This window comes from Heterodontus francisci, chromosome 3 (assembly GCF_036365525.1).
Source record: "Heterodontus francisci isolate sHetFra1 chromosome 3, sHetFra1.hap1, whole genome shotgun sequence".
NCBI classification, from domain to species: Eukaryota; Metazoa; Chordata; class Chondrichthyes; order Heterodontiformes; family Heterodontidae; genus Heterodontus; species Heterodontus francisci.
Window position 1 is genome coordinate 56216307 of NC_090373.1, and position 20829 is coordinate 56237135.

At 41.3% G+C, this 20829-nt stretch overlaps 1 protein-coding gene across 1 annotated transcript; it reads left to right on the forward strand.

Annotated features, from left to right (window-relative positions):
- Positions 1 to 7869: 7869 nt before the first annotated feature.
- Positions 7870 to 19421, forward strand: rsad2 (radical S-adenosyl methionine domain containing 2). Its single transcript, XM_068017505.1, has 6 exons — positions 7870 to 8305; positions 9560 to 9721; positions 11298 to 11527; positions 14810 to 14959; positions 16359 to 16391; positions 17930 to 19421. The coding sequence occupies exons 1-6, from the start codon at positions 7999 to 8001 to the stop codon at positions 18092 to 18094; spliced, it is 1047 nt and encodes a 348-aa protein (XP_067873606.1). The 5' UTR covers positions 7870 to 7998; the 3' UTR covers positions 18095 to 19421.
- The last annotated feature ends 1408 nt before the right edge of the window (positions 19422 to 20829 follow it).

Here is a 20829-nt window from a genome sequence, read left to right on the forward strand (position 1 = left end):
GCTCAGAAGGCAGTGGGAGCAGATAGGCATTGAGGTCGATGCCAGGAGCCAAACCCCGAGGACCTGGATGCAGTGCCGCAAGAAGTTCAATGATCTCACACAAATGAGTAAGGTCTGTGAATGTACCTTCAAATGCCATATCCTACCAACTGCATCACTAGCCTCAGGCACTGCCCAAATTACTACACCCACGTCACTCACCTACCAACAATCTATTAATTAGAACTCATACCTGGCATTTATATGTTACACCGCACCCTCACACACTGAGCACTGCTGCAAGCCTCACACCAACATCTCATAGCTTTCACATACTGCCAGTTATTCAACTATGACAGCCACATCAGCAAAACAGGTTGCACAATACTCACATACACACTTCCTTCTCATGCAGGACAAGATGATGCAAAATCAGAGGTAGCATGAGTTAACCAGAGGGGAACAGCCATGCCTGCATATCTTGACCTCCTCATTATTGGGACACCCATTGCTGAGGATGTGGCCAGTGAAGGCACTGAAACCATTGAAAATAACAGTATTTTCATACTGAATCCTCCTTCTTATAGTCCACCTCCCCCTTTTCCCACACTGTCTTCTGATTTATAAGCTGCAGATGGTGTAAGCATATAAGCTTACTTTTCCCCCTGCCCCCACCACAAACTTACCCTTGTGCCTTTCTCCTTTCAGATACCCAGGAAGTGCAACCTGGCCCAAAAGTGGAGGAACGATAACAAGTGGTTAGCACCGCAGCCTCACAGCTCCAGCGACCTGGGTTCGGTTCTGGGTACTGCCTGTGTGGAGTTTGCAAGTTCTCCCTGTGACCGCGTGGGTTTCCTCCGGGTGCTCCGGTTTCCTCCCACATGCCAAAGACTTGCGGGTTGATAGGTAAATTGGCCATTATAAAAATTGCCCCTAGTGTAGGTAGGTGGTAGGAGAATTGGGGGAAGGTGGTGATGTGAGAGGGAAAAATGGGATTAATATAGGATTAGTATAAAATGGGTGGTTGATGGTCGGCACGGATTTGGTGGGCCAAAGGGCCTGTTTCGGTGCTGTATGACTCCATGACTTTCTAGTTAAACATGAATACAAAAGTGAAATACTGTGGCTGCAGAAAATCTGGAATTAAATCAGAAAATGCTGGAAAGACTCAGCAGGTCTGGCAGCATCTGTGAAGAGTGTCATACACATGCAAGGAGCAATTATGTACTATAAAGATCACCTGAGGAATTGTACTCCTAAAATGGACACTTTTGCTGCAAGACAAAATGGAGTAAGAGGTCAGGTGACCTCTCCTCTACTGCGAATACACATAGTAACTGCTTGAACTCTGAACCAGGCATCACGTCTGGTCAAGTATTGAAGAAAGCATTAGAAATGTAAATGGCCCATTCAATGTTAACGGCTACCTTTTTCAACCGGTTGAACTAACAATGACTTTGTAGTCATAGAGTCTCCAGACTCAAAGTCGGAATAATAATTGTGGAAAAAACATCACAATATCAAGATGGCATAGAGACGAGCAACATCCAAATCTATTGTCTAACAATGGCCATGCATTCAAACCATTCATGAAAATAGAATGAGAGAGAAACCTTGGTCACCTGACAGAAACAAAGGGCTGAATTTTATGGACCCCCTCTTGAGATGGGGTCGGAGGCCGTGGGTAGGGGGGGTGAGGAGGGGGGACGGCCCATAGAATTGCGCTGGGAGGCAAGGGTGAAGGGCCCATCGCCAAGCGATTTTGCTGGGGTGGGATAGGCCAACGACGGCCTTCCCAACTAGAGGCCAATTGAGGCCCTTAAGTGACCTATTAACAGCCACTTAAGGTCCGCTTCCCCCCACTGCTGGGATTTAACCAATGGTGGGTTGCCTCCACCACGCGGGGAGGGTGCCAAGTAATACAAGACACAGTCCCTGTGGGTTTGGGGGGATCCCTCCTCCATGGGCAATCTGTGGCCCATGGAGGGCCCTGCTGGCAAAACCTCCACTTCTATGGACCCCCCTCCACCTGGACTTCACGCTCCTGGTGGCGCTGCCAACACTGCTGAGCTGCAGGCCCTGTGATTGGCTGACAGCTCTTGGAGACAGGATCCCCATCTTTAAAGGCACAGAGATACCGGCGCCAGAAACTTCGCTTCTGGAACAACCCCACCAGCTGCACAAAATCCAGCCCCAAGTCTCTGATAAAAAGGTTTTATTTAATAAGACACATTGCTGAGCCAGAAAGCCAGGAGGCTGAGAGAGATCTATTCCAGCAAAGAAGAGGACTCTACCCGAATACCATTTTTAAGACTACCTCGAGGCAGAAACGGAAAGTGACCTTGAAAACTCCCTACCTGAGAGATTGTAATAGGATTCTTCGCCACCGGACTAGGACTGAGATTTTACCCAAAGATGTCTGCAGCAAAGCATCCATCCACTTAAAACTTTCCAGGTTTGACTTCAGTGAATCATGAAGAAAAAAAACAGGCTTGCGCGTTCAAATTTTCCTCCCAGGAAAACAAACAAGGTTTCACAACAAACTTTTTTTTTAGAAATACCAAACCTAAATGCATGCTATCTTTTAATCTCTATCTTTTCTTGTGTCTGTGCATGTGTGTGTGAGTTGGTGAAGTTGCAAATTTTCAGATTTTTTTGGTGAATAAGCGTGCATCTTTCTTTAAACCTATGAGAAAATCTGTCACTTGTCTGTTTATTGACCATTAAAACGCTCAAAGGTTAAACACATTTCTAATCAAACCACTGTCTGTGGTCAGTTGAGAGGTGAAATAGGAGAATCATCCCTATCATCGCCCATCTGTCCATAACAAGAGAGAAACAGAGTTAACATTTCGGGTTGATAACCTTTTGTCAGAATTATAAAAAGTTAGAGATGTAACAATTTTTAAGCTGGTACAGAGACAGGGAAAAGGGAGAGGGAAAGAACAAAAGGAAACAACTGTGATAAGGTGGAAGGCAGAAGAGATTAAATGACCAAAGGGATAATGGTGCAAGGCAAAAGGAGATGGTAATGGGACAAGTAAAGAAACAAATGATTTTTCTAGAGGAGGTGTAAATGGGAAACCCAGAGTCATCACCAACAGCTGCAGCCCAAAAACAATATAAAAATGGGGACAGAGGTAATGATCTGAAATTGTTGAACTCAAGGCTGAATGTGGAAGGCTGTAAAGTGACCAATCAAAAATTGAGGTGCTGTTGCTCGAGCTTATGTTGCGCTTCATTGGAACTGTGTAGGAGGCCGAGGACAGAGAGGTCAGAGTGGGAATGGGGCAAAGAACTAAAATGACAGGAGACCGGACAGTCGGGTCATGTGTGCAGACTGAATGGAGGTGTTCTATAAAGTGGTTATCCAAATAAACATGATTCAGTTAATAGTTAATCATAATCATTTAAAAATGATTTACCTTTAACAAATCCATGCTGGCTGTCCTTTATTAGTCCATGCTTGTCCAAGTGGCGTTAATTTTCTCCCAGATTATTGTTTCTGAAAGCTTCCCCACCACTGACATTAAAATGAGTGGCCTGTAATTGCTAGATTTATCCTTCTCCACTTTTTTGGAACAAGGGGGTCACATTTGCAACCTTCCAATCCTTTGGCACCACTCTGTATCTAAGGAGGATTGGAAGATGATGGCCAACACCTCTGCAATTTCTACTCTTACTTCTCTCAGCAACCTAGAATGCATCCCATCCAGACCCAGTGACTTATTCACTTTAAGTGCTGCCAGCCTTCCTAGTAGCGTTTCTTTATCTATTTTTATCTCATCCAGTATCCTGGTAACCTTCTCATTTACCATAACTTTGGAAAAGTCTTCTTCCTTGGTAAACACCAATCCAAAGTATTGATTTATTACCTCAGCCATGCCTTCTATCTCCAACAATAGATCTCCATTTTGGTCCCTAATTGGCCTCACTGCTCCTCTACTAAACATTTTACTGTTAACATGCCTTGTTCAATTCCTTGTTATGTTAGCCGACGATCAACTATTATTTTGTTGCCTCTCTTATTTCCTTTCTCACTTCTCCTCTACTTTTTATATACACCTTGATTCTCCCTTGTATTATCAAGCTGATATCTGTCCTACAGCACCTTTTCTGCTTCATCATACTCTCTAACTCCTCTATTATCCAGAGAGCTCTGGATTTGGTTTCCCTCCCTTTTCCTGTTGTGAGAGTGTGCCTAGACTGTACCTGAGCCATCTCCTTTTTAAAGACTCCATTCCATTTCTGTCTGCCAGTCCTTGATTCCAATTTACCTAGGCCAGATCCCACCCCAATTCACTGGAATTAGCCCTCCTCCGGTCAAGTATTTTTATTTGAGATTGCACTTTTTTCTTCTCCATAACTAATCTAAACCTGATGATACTATGATCACTATTCTTGAGATGCTCCTCCACTGTGTCATTCTCCATTCGATGCACTTCATTTCCCAGGGCTCCTCCTTATTGAACAGGAAACATACAGAACGAGCAAATTCTCCTGAACATGCTTCAGAAATTCTTCCCCTTCCCTGCCCTTAACACAATCCCCATTCAATATTGGGCAGTTAAACTCTTTTATTATACCCATTATTACTATATAGTTCTTGTGCCTCAGTCATTTCTTTGCAAATCTACTCCTCTATTTCCTTCCCCCTATTTGGTACTGAAAAAATCCATCAAGTAGAATAATTGCTCCTTTATTGTTTCTTAGCCCTGACCAAATAGATTTTGTGTTTGACCCTCAAGGACATTCTCTCATTCTAGTAATGCAATATTTTCCTTCATCAAAACTGCTACCCCACCTCCTTTTTTTTCCCCTTTCCTATCTTTCCTGACTACCTTGTACCCAGGAATATTAAGCATCCAATCCTGCTCTATATTGACACTAGATCATATTCCCGCATATCTATTTGTGCCTGCAGCTCACCAACCTTATTAACCACATTTACACATGCACTCCAAATCTACTTTAGACCTCATTGTATTTTCTATGATCCCACCTAATTCTGGAAAACATTTGATGCTTGTATAGAAATAGAGCGGTTTGAAGGCAAAGCAAAGGGACTGACACAAAAATAGACAGTGGGATAGAAGCAGATTTACAGGAAGAGGGATATAAACCCTAAGGTTCTGATTCTGCAGAAATTGGGGATGTGCATTCCATGATGTAGTGGAGCAGGGTGGGGTGTTCACTTGTCTGGCCCAATTTTCCTCATTTCTCCTTCTTAATGTGTTCTACTTCTAGGTCAAAGCTGCAAATAACCACATGTAGAGGAACTCTGCTGGAGATTTTTTGTTATATAGAGCAGTATTGTCCAATTGGATTTTGACGTTCGCCAAACTTATGTATTCACCACATGATACAAAAAAATGCAATATTAATAAAACAAATTTGCCATCTTTTCAAAATAGGTTTGGAGTTTTAAACCGGCAGTAATCAAAACCAATGCAGTCACTACCAGAGTCAGGAGAACAGCTTCAAAAGGGTTTTGCAATCCAAGCGTTCATCAAAGCATGCCTGCTGTATATACTCTCAAAGGATGGTGACAATCTGTTCATCAAAGTGTTCAGTTTCTGATAGTGTGCTCCAGTTAATTTAAAAAAAAATTTTCTTCAAGAGTAAACTGTCTGTATATTATCAGAATTATTATATTAGGATACTCAGGGAGGGAAAAGAATTGACAAATCTCTACGTATTGGCTTCTGTGCTCTGACACTTGCCATGCTTATGCTCTGTCGCCTGCCATTCTGAGCACAGTGTCTGGACATTTAATACACCTTTGCCTCATGGCCAACCTCCTATAATATCTCCTTTTATGCCTGTAGCACCATATTCCTTTCAATTTCTTGTTTCAACGGGTCTATTAAGAAGAAGGCTGGACACATTTGGATGTTGCTGCATGCCCCAGTTTGCCAAAATTGCACATTTCAACCCTCATTGGCAGTCATGCAGCACTGTCTGTCATTCAACTGTTCAACTACCTCAACTGTTTTGTGAAAACTGCCAACTACCAGCTAAACAAAACCAAGTACTTCAGTTAGCATCCCCTGTGTCACTAGATTCCCCGAGAAAGTTTTGAGAGCAATCAGGCCCTGTCATAGAACATAGAACATAGAACAGTACAGCACAGTAAAGGCCCTTCGGCCCACGATGTTGTGCCGACCCTTTAACCTACTCGAAGATCAAACTACTTACATACCCTTCATTCTACTATCATCCATGTACCTATCCAAGAGTCGCTTAAATGTCCCTAATGTATCTGCTTCTACTACCACCGCTGGCAGTGCATTCCACGCACCCACCACTCTGTGTAAAGAACCTACCTCTGACATCTCCCCTAAACTTCTGTCCTTCTGAAGTACTTTCAAAGTGCTTCACCAAGAGATCCCACAGATCTAAATGTATCGGCATTAGAGGCACCCAGAGAGAACAGAGAGAACAGGAACAGAGAAGGTAACAAACGGTGGACTATTTTTCTTGTTTCACTGAGCAAGTGGCCCTTCAGCTTCCATGTCACTAGAAATCCGACAACTGAACTATACGCTGAAATACATAGTCGTGGTCTGACCAATATGTGACTTTCACAATTTGGTTGATTCTGATGAAAAGTCATCGACCTGAAATGTTAATTCTGTTTTTCTCTCCACCACTGCTGCCAGACCTGCTGAGTATTTCCAACACTTTTTATTTTTATTTCAGATTTTCAGCACCTGCAGTATTTTGCATTTATCTTCGCAGTTGATTATTCCTTGCTCAATTATGGATGGATGACAAATAGTGGTCTGCAAGTGACACACATACTCATTCCCACTACTGCAAATTTAACAAAACTCAGTTATTGTGTGGCTCTAAAAATGAACAGCATCACATCTCCACATCTGTGGCCGATTCGCTACAAGTGGCGAGTGGCAAGTGTATTGGACAACACTGATATAGAAGACCATGGAATAAATGGCAATGTCATGGTCCGATGGAAAGGAATCCCAAAGCAGCGAACAAGCACAGAACAATTTTGTCCCATGAAGACTGTGAATGGCACCATTAAGACAATGGCCATTCAGTTACAGGAGTCTCTCATTGGCAGTTTTGACAGACTGAGTGATATTTGGGAAAACTAGTATCATTGATACCCCATGGACTGTCCTTATATAGATTATTGCAATGGCAGGAGAAGGGTCTAAGGAGGTGGCCTTCACTCGAGAAGTCAGTACAGGCTCCCACTCCAGTCAAAGGATTGAGGAATGGGCAAATGCTGGCAGCCACTGTGTTGTGAAATGTGGCTTCAGCTGTTGCAGGTATACTGAATGACACAGCATGCACAGGTGCAAAGCTACAAGGCTTGGTAACATACAGTAACCTCCCAACAAAGTTCTTCCTCCTACTTGGAGCACTTTGCCAGTCTTAAATTGAGGAATAGTAAAAACACACCACACGGGGCCAACATGGGAAAGCGCAAACATAAGGTGACCTTTTCAGTCATTTTTGCCTGGATACAGTGTGTTGGGTTGGATTTTGGCAAGATTCTAAAAGCTCTAAGAGGCAATATAGGTTGCATTGGAGGGAATGTGTGGCACATTCAGAGGAATGCCAGAATAATTCCTTTCATACCACAACCGCAGGCGAACAGTTGCAGGGAGTGTTTGTTTTAGGACAAATGCACGCATCTATGATAGGCCAGTACCAAAGTTACAGAATCTGAGGATTCTCTACCCGGCTACAGAATGTCTCCAGAATGCCTGTTGTAGTTTAATCATCGCGGCAACTGAAAGCTACAATGGAAAAGGCATGAATTGTCTACAAGTATGAGTCGAGGAGCTTCAGGAAGCTGATGAAATCGATTATTATTTACACTTTCGATTTCTGTTCTAATGAAATGAAACCTTGCCTGCACAATCAGTGGACGCCACGCACTCTCTTTACGTCATGGATTGTATAAATACTCCTAACCGGACCAAAACATCAACAATCACAGAACCCCGAGTAAGAAACACTTAAGAAATCGCTCGTGGAAAAAACATGTATGTGGTGGTTATTTGTATTAAATTTCTGCTGCAGGCTTGCATCGCCAAGGTGAGCGAAATCTCAGGGTGGCTGATGAAGCTCATAGCCTTGGGGAAATTTGGGATCAGTGAGCGGAGGTGGGAAAGCGTGAAGAGGAGCGAGGCGAGGAGCAGGGAGCGGACTACCACTCCCACCAGCGTCAATTACCACTTTACCCGCCAGTGCAACTACAAGTGCGGCTTCTGTTTCCACACCGCGAAGACATCTTTTGTGTTGCCCCTGGAAGAAGCCAAAAGAGGGCTGAAGCTATTAAAGGAAGCCGGTAAGCAGCAGTAGCGGAATCCGCTGCCAGCATTGCAATGCATAATAATGTGCAAATTGTTGCACAAGCAAAATTATAGGGGAATTAACGCTCTCCATGTATAATTAATAATAGCCCGTGAAACTTCTATATCTTTACATTACAACGTTATGACAACGAATGGGATCCATTATATCGTATCTAAAAATTATCGGGTATGAATGACAGTTGTTTAATTTAAAATTGCTCCTTTTAGTAAGAGATTTTTTTTAACATTTGCAACAGACACAAGTGTGTAGCAGGTACAGCTATGGGAAAAGTACATGTCACTGTACAGTAGCAATGTGTATTGGGGAGGGAGAAAAAGATTGGAATAGAGTCGGGGCTTGTTTGGCCAAATAAACTGTCGGCTACAGCCAGCAATTAGTTACATTGTCGGGGTAATGATATAAAGTGCTTTAAGAAACAGAGTGCAGTGGGAGAAAGTGCAACTTTTTCTGCAGCACCTGTGGAAGAGTCTGTCACTCTAGCATTGGCCTTTATAGCCACTCCAGGCGCTGCTCCACACACCACTGACCACCTCCAGGTGCTTACCCATTGTCTCTCGAGATAAGGAGGCCAAAGAAGACAGACAGCAATTAGTTTCATTGTCGGGGTAATGATATAAAGTGCTTTAAGAAACAGAGTACAGTGGGAGAAAGTCATGCCCAAAATGTTTCGTGCTCCAGACAGACTATCACAAGTGTCAGCCTGGTTCAGGAAATCAGTCATGGTACTTGGCTCCGCACAGGAAGTCATGGGCGTGTCCGTTCGACATCCAACATCCATCTCTCAACCAGCTTTATTTTCCTGTGTTTTAGCACTGCGGAATTTACCCTGGAAGTATGCTGATAGCTATAGCTGTTCCCGTTCATTGGTGAACTGAAAATATTAGATTTCCATTATTTGTTTAATTACTGAACTGGAAGACTCACTTAAATGAACCTTTCCTAGAGTATTCCTCTAAAATACATGATGGTTGGCTACGGCAGTTAATAATGTGGTCACTGTTCACCCAACCTTATCACATTTCAGAGACAAATTTACTGATGTAATGTAATCATTGTTGTAATGTAATTAATCATGTACGCCATCTACTTTATTAATGATCTGGAGTCTGGGTCCCCTTTTTCTAACAGCACTATGAGACAAAGGTTGGGCAGGATCATATTGATAGTGTTAACTGTTGATATCTCAAGATTCGATTCAAAGCATGTTTTTTTTTGCCTTGCCCAGGTATGGAGAAGATTAATTTTTCGGGAGGAGAACCTTTTCTGCACAATCGTGGGGAGTTTCTAGGGAAGCTGGTCCAGTACTGTAAACAGGAGCTGAAACTGCCCAGTGTCAGCGTTGTGAGCAATGGGAGTCGGATCACAGAGAAATGGTTTAAAAACTATGGTAATTTGTTTTTTGCCTATATTCAGGTCTGGGATTAGGAGTGCAAGTGTGTATATATTATATTTGGATTACAGTTTACATTCTAACTAAATGCTGCTGAAAGCAATTACAATTAAACAAATGTATGTAAATACGAACATATGAATTAGGAGCAGGAGTAGGTCACTCGGCCCCTCGAGCCTGCTCCGCCACTCAATATGTTCATGGCTGAACTGCTTACTCCACATTACCACCTACCCCCGATAACCTTTCGCCCCCTTTCTCATCAAGAATCTATCTACATAAAATAAAAGCAAAATACTGCAGATGCTGGAAATCTGAAATACAAACAAGAAATGCTTGAAATACTCAGCAGGTCTGGCAGCATTTGTGGAGAGAGAAGCAGAGTTAATGTTTCAGGTCAGTGACCCTTCAACAGAACTGAATCTATCTACCTCTGCCTTAAACATATTCAAAGACTCTGCTTCCACCGCCTTTTGAGGAAGAGAGTTCCAAAGACTCACGACCCTCTGAGAGAAAAAATTTCTCCTCATCTCTGTCTTAAATGGGCGACCCCTTATTTTTGAACAGTGATCCCTGGTTCTAGATTCTCCCACAAGGGGAAACATCTTTTCCACATCCACCCTGTCAAGACCCCTCAGGATCTTATATGTTTCAATCAAGTCGCTTCTTACTCTTCTAAATTCCAGCGAATACAAGCCTAGCCTGTCCAATCTTTCCTCATAAATTCCAGTTATCAGTCTACTAAACCTTCTCCGAACTGCTTCCAATGCATTTACATCATTCCTTAAATAAGGAGACCAATATTGTGCACAGTACCCATATTTGGTCTCACCAATGTCCTGTATAGCTGAAGCATAACCTCCCTACTTTTGTATTCAATTATGTAAGGATAAAGTACGTTCCTTACGACACATTTGATAACTATACTGTTTGATGTGGAATTAAGCCACATAGACCAAGAAGCTGGTCTCAACACTCTGATGTCTAGTTTCATGGGGGAGCTAACAGGATAGCTGGCACCTGTAGAACCAAAACCGAACAAGATGCCAGTCCCTTCAATACTAGCCCTCCAGAGAAAACTGGTTGGGGCGGAATATTTGTTAAGTGTATGTTAACAATTCTAAGGGCAGAATATCTTTCCTGCATCCATTTATTCAACATGTTGAACTCATGAAAACTGGAGCTGACTATAAGAATGAACTCCTGAGTTACATAATACTACATATACTCATCATCCCATTAAAAAAAGTTCATTAATATCACACCAAGTGCTCTAATGTATTGTACCGTGGACATTGGACAATCTATCTCAATAATTCCCCACAAAGGGGCTCCCAGTTTTACTGGGGTAAGTGGAGAGGTGTCAAACATAGATGAGGCACCTTGTCTGAGAGAAGTGACTTCTGCAACCAGCTTGGTTACAGAGCAGAATTTGTAGGGGTGAGGACTGCCTTTTTGTAACATGATATTAGGTAGTTTTCTAAGCTTTAATGCGGAAAGCAGAATTGACAACTGTTATCCAGTTTTAAAAATTGTATTGCTCAAAGCTTAATATCAAACATTCATGTTACAGGTAAGGATTTGGACATTCTGGCTGTTTCATGTGACAGTTTTGAAGAAGACACCAATCGTCTGATAGGCCGTGGGCAAGGGAACAAAAATCACATTGAGAACCTCCTCAAGGTCAGACTGTGGTGCAAAGATTACAAAGTGGCTTTTAAAATCAACTCTGTCATCAACAGATACAATGTTGAGGAGGATATGAATGAACAAATCAGGATATTGAATCCAGTAAGATGGAAGGTAATTTAATTAATTCACATATCTTGATATTGTAAGTTACAAGCCATGAAATATAAGAACATGGGGCATTGGGGATAGAATTCCATTGTAACTGTGGTGGGGAGAATTGCTATTTTGGGTAGCACCAAAATCCTGAGCCAGTGAGGGAAGGCTGTGCTATAAAAACAGAAAGTGCTGGAAATACTCAGCAGGTTGGGCAGTATCTGTGGAGAGAGAAACAGAGTTAAAGTTTCAGGTCGATGACCTTTCATCCGAACTCTACTGCTTACCAGAATATGTGGAAAAAAACAGTTTGAGCACATGTCTGAGAGCATTCCTCAGCTTCCTTCGAATTGCTCATTCGGAGACCTGGTGCAGACACAATGGGCAGAATGGCCTCCTTCTGCGTTGTTACAATTCTGTGATTGCGAATCCACCTTGCTTAATCTGATGAATTCAGTGGAAGCTACACCAGCTGAGAGCAACTGAGGATCTTACTGTTGCCATGAGAACAACAACAGCAACTTTTATTTATACAGTGCCTTTAATGTAATAAATGTCCCAAGGCACTTTACAGGAGCATTATAAAACAAAGTATGACACCAAGCCACAAATAAAGATATTAGATCAGATGACCAAAAGCTTGGTCAAAGGTGCAGAGGTGGAGATGTGTAGGGTTTCCAGAGCTTGGGGCCGAGGCAACTGAAGGCGTTGCCACCAATGGTGGAACAATTAAAATCAGGAAAGCTCAAGAGACCAGAATTAGAGGAGCACAGATATCTTGGAAGGTTGTGGGGCTGGCGGAGGTTACCGAGATAGGGAGGGGCAAAGCCATGGAGGGATTTGAAAACAAGTATGAGAATTTTAAAATCAAGATGTTGCTTGACTCGGAGCCAATGTAGGTCAGCGAGCAAGGGGTGATAGGGGAACAGGACTTGGTGTGAGTTAAGACACGGGCAGCAGAGTTTTGGAAGACCTCAAATTTACGGAAAGTAGAATGTGGGAGACCAGCCAGCAGTGCGTTGGAAATAGTAAAATCTAGAAGTAACGAAGATATGAATGAGAGTTTCAGCAGCAGATGGGCTGAGACAGGGGCGACGCCGGGTGATGTTGTTGAAATGGAAATAGGCGGTCATAGTGATGGCATGAATATGAGGTCGGAAGCTGATCTCAGGGTCAAATGTGACATCGAGGTTGCAAACAGACTGGCTTAATCCCAGACAATTGTCAGGGAGAGGGATGAAGTTGGTAGCTAGGGAATGGAGTTTGGAGCAGGGACCGAAAACAATGGCTTCAGTCTTCCCAATATTTAATTGGTGGCAATTTCCATTCATCCAGTACTGGATGTCAGATAAGCAGTCTGATAATTTAGCAACAGTGGAGGAGTCGAGAGAAGTGGTGATAAAGTTGAGTGTCGTCAGCATATATGTGAAACTGATGCCTTTGGATGATGGCATCAAGGGGCAGCATCTAGATATGAATTATGAGGGGGCCAAGGATAGATCCTCAGGGGACACCAGAGGTAACAATGTGGGAGCAGGAAGAGAAGTCATTGTAAGTGATTCTCTGGATATAATTAGATAGATAAGAACATTCCCACCCAGCTGGATGATGGTTGAGAGGCGTTAGAAGTGGAGAGGTGTGATCAACCATGTCAAAGGCTGCAGACATGTTGAGAAGGATGAGGAGGGAAAGTTTACCTTTGTCATAGTCGCATGGGATGTAATTTGTGACTTTGTAAGAGCTGATTCGGTACTGTGACAAGGGTGGAAACCTGATCGAAGGGATTCAAACATGGTGTTCCGGGAAAGTGGGAACAGAATTGGGAGGTGACAACACGTTCAAGGACTTTGAAGAGGAAAGGGAGGTTGGAGATGGGACGGTAGTTTGCAAGGACAGTGGGATCAAGGGTTTTTTTGTGGAGAGTTTATTGGTTCAGGAAGAAATGTGACAATTGGGAAGACCTGTTAAAAAATGGGTCTTCTTGGCTTCCGGTTTTGGTTACAACTGACTGCACAAAAACAGTATGAAAGCATGCTTCATGTCTTGGCTGTAGTCTAGAATTAATTTTCAAACCTAGGTAACATATCTTTAATATGGTAATGTGTTTAGGTTACCATTAGAGAATGGTGGAGAGCTATTTAGAATTGTAGTAAAGCTAATTCTGTAGTATTCAATGCATTGTCTTTGTTGTGTGTTTGAATATTGATGGCTTCATGAGAGCCACGTGCTTTGAATCTCAATGTTCAATTTGAGTTGTGCTCTGCTTATTTAGTGGTGATCATTACTGAAGTCTATTTTTGACATATACCTCTTCTAGCAGAATATGTATATGCTTTAAAAATAAAGAAGTCCACTAAAGGGGCAGGGAAAGCAAAGTTTCATTTGGAATATCATATTGTGTTTAGATGTGAATGTGTTCATACATAGATTTTGAATTGAAATTGCAACGAGTGAGTTACATCAGAAAGTTCTACTTTCAGCTGTGGTGATAGTCGAACCATCAGGTGCTGACGGGTGTGTAGCCTGAATGATAATGCGGGATTTTGCTGGTGATATTGTAATTGATGGTTCATCGGGTTCTTAGATTAGATTAGATTAGATTAGAGATACAGCACTGAAACAGGCCCTTCGGCCCACCGAGTCTGTGCCGAACATCAACCACCCATTTATACTAATCCTACACTAGTCCCATATTACTACCAAACACCCCCACCTGTTCCTATATTTCCCTACCACCTACCTATACTAGTGACAATTTATAATGGCCAATTTACCTATCAACCTGCAAGTCTTTTGGCTTGTGGGAGGAAACCGGAGCACCCGGAGAAAACCCACGCAGACACAGGGAGAACTTGCAAACTCCACACAGGCAGTACCCGGAATCGAACCCGGGTCCTTGGAGCTGCGAGGCTGCGGTGCTAACCACTGCGCCACTGTGCCGCCCATCTTCTTTTGGATCTGTGACCTGCGTTTAAATCCTGCTGAAAATGATCGAATGAATGAATATGCCCTTTCCCTGTGGTTGTAAGAATGAAAGTGTATGAAATTTGTTTTTACCAGCTTCGATCTGTTGGGTTCAAATGCACAACAAAATACTGCTCATAACTTCGCACTAAGTAGCAATAATTAGGCAGCTTTATTTAGATAGGCCACAGGAACAGCTGGCATAAGAAAAACAGACAAAATACACTATATAATCTCTGAGGTTACTGGAGAACACATTCTGGATGCATCACATGAGTAGGTATGTTTGAGATAATGAGTTGTGTATAATGAATATATTTATTTTATTCGCTGCAGGTATTCCAGTGCTTGTTGATTGAAGGGGAGAATGCTGGAGAAGAAGCTCTCAGACATGCAGAAACATTTATTGTCAGCAGCAAAGACTTTCAGAGATTTTTGGATCAGCATAAAGAGATCAAGTGCCTCGTGCCTGAATCTAATGAGAAGGTAAGATATGTGGGAATAGAATCAGAACTGGTAGTACCACTTGATTAGTGACATTAGATGAGGGAAGCTTAATGGGCTTCCCTTTTACAGTTATGACCACCAGCAGTCAGCTTCCACCCTCTTTAAAAGTGATTCATTTGAGCACATCTTCTATCACAGTGTTAGTTTTGTTCTTTGCTAAAGGCAGCTAGCAGTGGACCTGATGCTCAATATGACAGCTGCAGTCACATCTGGGACTCTGAGTCCATCATTATGAGAACAATAAAAATGCATCTCTAAGTCTGAAGAGATGATTGTATACTTTTGTGATTTCAAATGAAAAAAACTTGTATTTATATATCGCCTTTAACATAATAAAACATCCCAAGGCGTTTCACAGAGACATTAGAAAACAAAATATGACACTGAGCCACAGAAGGAGATATTAGAGCAGATGACCCAAAGCTTGGTCAAAGAGTTTTAAGGAGTGTCTTAAGAAGAGGAAAGTGAAGTAGAGAGGCGGAGAGGTTTAGGGAGAGAATTCCAGAGCTTAAGGCCTCGGCAGCTGAAGGCACAGCCACCAATGTTGGTGCAATTAAATCGGGAATTAGAGGAGCCCAGATATCTTGAGAGTTATAGGGCTGGAGGAGATTACGGAGACAGGGAGGGGCCAGGCCATGGAAAAAGTTGAAAACGAGGAGAGTTTTAAAATTGTGGTGTTGTTTAACCAGGAGACAATGTAGGTCAGTGAATACATGGGTGATAGGTGAATGACATTTGGTGAGAGTTAGGACACGGGCAGCAGAGTTTTCAATGACCTCAAGTTTACGGAGGGTAGAATGTGGGATGCCAGCTGTGAGTACGTTGGAATAGACAAGTCTGAAGGTAACAAAGGCATAGATAAAAGTTTCAGAAGCAGAAGAGCTAAGGTAGGGGCAGAGATGGGCAATGTTACTGAGGTGGAATAGGCGATCCTAGTGATGGTGCAGATATATGGTTGAAAGCTCATTTCTGGGTCAAAAAAGATGAAAGTTGATCGCTCCGATGATTCCTGCCTGGAGTGACAAAGATTGATCTGAAAATGGAGGCACAGCCATAGCACATCCATATACCTAGATTGCAATAAGTACTGTTGCTGGAGTGCATGCTTCTGCAAAATCTAAGAATTGTTGTAAGTCCTTGTCCCATTTTATGTTGTGACCTATTGTTGGCCTTTACAGCTGTCAGCCGGTCCACATTGAGGATATTAATATTATACTTGAACATTTTCCTGGCTTTCTTCTTATGTTTTATGTCTTTGTGTTGTTTTCATTGGTGTGTTTTGTACACATTCCTGTCGAATTGATTTTAAGAAATTGGCATTTCTGTTGAACAATTAACATAGCCATGGTCCCAATTCATGTTTGTGTTCTCTCCACAGATGCGGGATTCCTACCTCATCCTTGATGAATATGTAAGTACTGTATTATTACACCAGACGGAATACAATGCTCCACTGTCAAGTCCCCACTGTTACTGCCTGTATAATAAAAGTGCATATAGAATGTGCTCCTGCACATTCATTTCTATTAAAAAAATTATTATAACAGGACACTGTATGAGAACAATTCATTTATAGAGGGTGTTGGAAGCAAATTCAAAGTAACCTTCAGAAGGGAATTAGATATATACTTCAAATTTGAAGACTATGTGGAAAGTGCAGGGAATGGGACTAACTGGATAGCTGTTTTCAAGAGCCAACATAGACATATTGAGCTGAATGACCTCTGTCATATATGATTCTATACAATTATATTTTATGCAATTGCAGAGAGAGTGTGAGGACTATAGTTGATTCCACATGTAACAATGTTGTGCTAACATCCATTTTTATTAATACTGTACACTACTCAGTCCAGTACGGCAAGATATTTAAAAACAATTTACAATGATTTCTAGATCTGAGAAATGTGGGTGAGTGAAAGTACGAGAGGACATGATTACATTATTAAAAGGAGAATGATAGGTGCTTGTGTGAATGGCTTCCAAAACTATATCCGTCATTATACATACGACAGGCCTAATACAAATATTTGCAAATATTCAAATTCTGTTTTCATTGGAAACATACCAAACCTTTTGACACAGCAGAGATAATCTGAAGGTCAAGACTGCACAGAAAATTGTAAAGTTTATTTTGTCTTCTGAAGTCATATTTTAAAAATTGAAATAGATGACAGGAACTGTTACACTGATATTTATTTATTATACGAAAGGCATGTAAATATAATAGGTGTAGTTCTAGGCTTCTTTGGATACATTTTTGTTGTCACACTGCGATGAAGTAACACTGTTATGATCCTGTGCAGATGACATCACAATGAAGCTCAATTGTTTCTCATGTGTACCAGTTTCCAGATATTGAAAATAAAAGACTCAAAATTGCAAGAATATACAAGAGTCTTCTTGTTCAGAGCTTGACTGTCCAAGTTTACTGAAAACTCCCCAAACATACAAATAAACCTTTAAATTTGTTCAAATTCTCAGAATATAATGAATCCACTGAGCACTGGCAAATAAAGTGCGCACACAAACACACATGAATTATCAAATTGGTGCACCTTAAAATCTGACTTTAACTTTCAAATAATTTATGAAAAGTATCAAGTTCACAGTTTTTACTTGTTGCAGAAACAAGAACAGTGGCACACTGGAAATTACTTAAACAGTGGAGTAAAACAGGCAATGTCGAAAAACACACCTGTTTTACGACCTGCCCAATTATTCTTTCCATTGAAGTCAATGTATAAAGGGAGGCTGATTCAATGTTGCCCATTTTACATCATGACTGAAGTTGAAAGTTCAAACCATTATCACCTCTGGAATAAATAGAGGATACAACTCAGAGGTGATCCAATCAATGGATCTGACAGATGATACATACTAATATAGTTTATGTAAGAATTTTATACTTCCATATTTTTATCTTTCCTCTTTCTTAATATTTTTCAGATGCGTTTCCTAGATTGCACCCAAGGCAGGAAAGATCCATCCAAATCTATCTTGGATGTAGGCGTTGACAATGCTATTAAATTTAGTGGATTTGATGAGAGGATGTTTTTAAAACGTGGTGGTAAATATATATGGAGCAAAGCAGATATGCATTTGGAATGGTAATTGTAGACTGCTGCTCTACATTCATGCTTGTTATGAACAGTGTTCATTGCTATTCTTCTGACTTATGCATTCAATAAGTGACTCTGATCCTTTTCTGAGTATCATTGTCCGCAACTGGCAACATTCTGATTTCTTTTTACGATTAAATATTTCAGTATTTTGGGCTATTTTAATTGTCCAAAAGAATATGGCACTCAATGCTGTATCCTTTCAACTACACCAGAGTTACACACAGCAATATGGGACGCATGTAAAATCAATGCACTCGTTTGCAGTGAAGTGTGGCATTTACAACAATGGAGCAAAACATGATTACAAAAGATTTTCTTTATATGTTTTGCAATCTTTTCTGAAATGCCTTTATACTGATAAGATTTTTACTGCCTGGATTGTAATGTATTGAAAACCTGTTTGAGCTAAAGTTTAGGAGAAAGATCTGATGTGTATCGCCCACCCAGGAAAAAAAACATTGTTGTCATGCAGGATACTGTCTATTACCACATCTGAAAAGAATAGTCAATTGTGATAAGGCCTAATAGATTTTGTGAGATTGGCTGTATTTTTGAATGGTTTATATTTTATTACATTTCAAACATGGGTGCAGCTCCAACAACACTCAAGAAGCTCGACACCATCCAGGACAAAGCAGCCCGCTTGATTGGCACCCCATCTACACCATTCACTCCCTCCACCACCGATGCACAGTGGTAGCAGTGTGTACCATCTACAAGATGCACTGCAGCAAAGCATCAAGGGTCCTTAGGCAGCACCTTCCAAGCCCGCAATCTCTACCAACTAGGACAAGGGCAGCAAATACATGGGAACACCACCACCTGCAAGTTCCCCTCCAAGTCACACGCCATCCTGACTTGGAACTATATTGCCGTTCCTTCACTGTCACTGGGTCAAAATCCTGGAACTCCCTTCCTAACAGCACTGTGGGTGTACCTACCCCACTTGGACTGCAACGGTTCAAGAAGGCAGCTCACCACCACCTTCTCAAGGGCAATTAGGGATGGGTAATAAATGCTGGCCTGGCCAGCAACGCCCACATCCCATGAATGAATTAAAAAAAACAGTGTACAAGCTGATCTGGAAGAACTACTAAAATGTTTCATTAATGGTCCAGGTATTAAAAAAATTAAAAATCTTCAAAAAACATTTTTTAAGCAAAAGATCAAAGACTGGTTGTCACATTGATATAGTGTGGTGTATATTTTCAATGTGGCATTTATGTACAATACAGAAAACTGTTATTTGTACTTTGTTGTATATTAATGTAGGTTTTATTTTTATATATTGTGTGAATTTTATTAAAACATGACAAGGCTGTCAAAGTATATACCGTCTGTTCTGTCAGTTCCTAATGAATAATCACTTTACTATTTATCATGCTCGTATGAAGTGCAGCGATGAAAATACAGAACCCAAAATAAAGAGTTATAAAAATTGACTTTTCCTTTACAAAAGTGTGCTATAAAATGGCCTGCCGAAGGTCAAACAATCTGGCCCTGTATATTAAAGCTGTCTTACTGTCTGGTACAGACAAAAGGATACATTCCAAGCTAAGAGGTGTCAATTACACCCATCCTGAACCCATCAAGAAACATTTTTGAACTGAATGGGTTCTTCTGAAACAAGGAAGGTGTGAAGTAGCCACATCCTGGTCCATTGTTGGTCACCACAGGGAGGGGCTCTGCATCTCCTAACAAAGGCAACATGTGAAAGATTTTGACCTTAAAAAGTAGCCCTCTGGAGAGAGAGAGAGATATCAGAATAAACATCACAAAAGCCTGTCCAGCCAAGAGCTGTAAGAGATCCAGCAAAAGCCAAAGAAGGAGTCCAGCCATGAATTCTACACTTCAACTTATTACAGCAGAGAACTGAAAGTGATCACCACCTCAGACTGAAGTCTCAACCACCAGGAAAATCTACAGCAACTGAGGCCTGAAATTTTAAAAGGGAAATCATCCTCCAAGAAGATTCAACAGGTTTGCCCTAACCCCAACCCCAACCTCACTTCAAACCACTTACCCTTTTCTTCTCTATCTATTCTTGTATGTGTGCATGTGAGTGAATGCATGTGTGGGTGCAGTTGAGATCATTTTGGGAATGAATATTGCTCAATAGTTAACCTTCTGTTTTAAACCTATAAGAAAACCTGTCGCTGTCTTATTTGACAAATTAAACACAAGAGGTTAAAACCCTAGTAACAAAAACACTTGCTGTGGTTAGTTGGGAGGTGAACAGTGGGAACCACCCACACCCCTTACCACCTGGCCATAACATATTAAATTGTGGCCACTTGTTTGAGCAGAAATGCATACTTGTCAGAAGTCCATCATCACTTATTTATACCACATATGTCACTGTTCCAGCAGTGGTTTACTTTTTCGTTTAAGGCACTTTTGGGAATATTTTGCTACAACCTGAGTCCCAGTTTGTTTGGAGTGTCTATTTCCACCAATGTATCAGTCACTGAGTTGGAAGCAGGCAGGACTTACAGCAAACAGCAGGAGTAGTGGTTTATTTCAATCTTGGCAGTATGCAGAGATACAGTGGGAAGAGTGGATATTTCCTTCACTACTAATTTAATATGTTACTAAGCCAAATACATAAAATCAAAAAGATGATTAATAAAAGTGTAATTACAAAAGAAAATATAGGATCATTTATCTCTCTTATTTTCTTTTGTACTCACCTGCCATTATTTTCTGTTGAGAACTCAAATTTTC

Coding starts and splice junctions, on each gene's coding strand:
- rsad2 (XM_068017505.1), top strand. CDS start 7,999: ATGTATGTGGTGGTTATTTGTATTAAATTTCTGCTGCAGGCTTGCATC. Junction 8,306..9,559: donor GAAGCTATTAAAGGAAGCCG/GTAAGCAGCAGT, acceptor TGCCTTGCCCAG/GTATGGAGAAGATTAATTTT. Junction 11,528..14,809: donor TGAATCCAGTAAGATGGAAG/GTAATTTAATTA, acceptor TATTCGCTGCAG/GTATTCCAGTGCTTGTTGAT.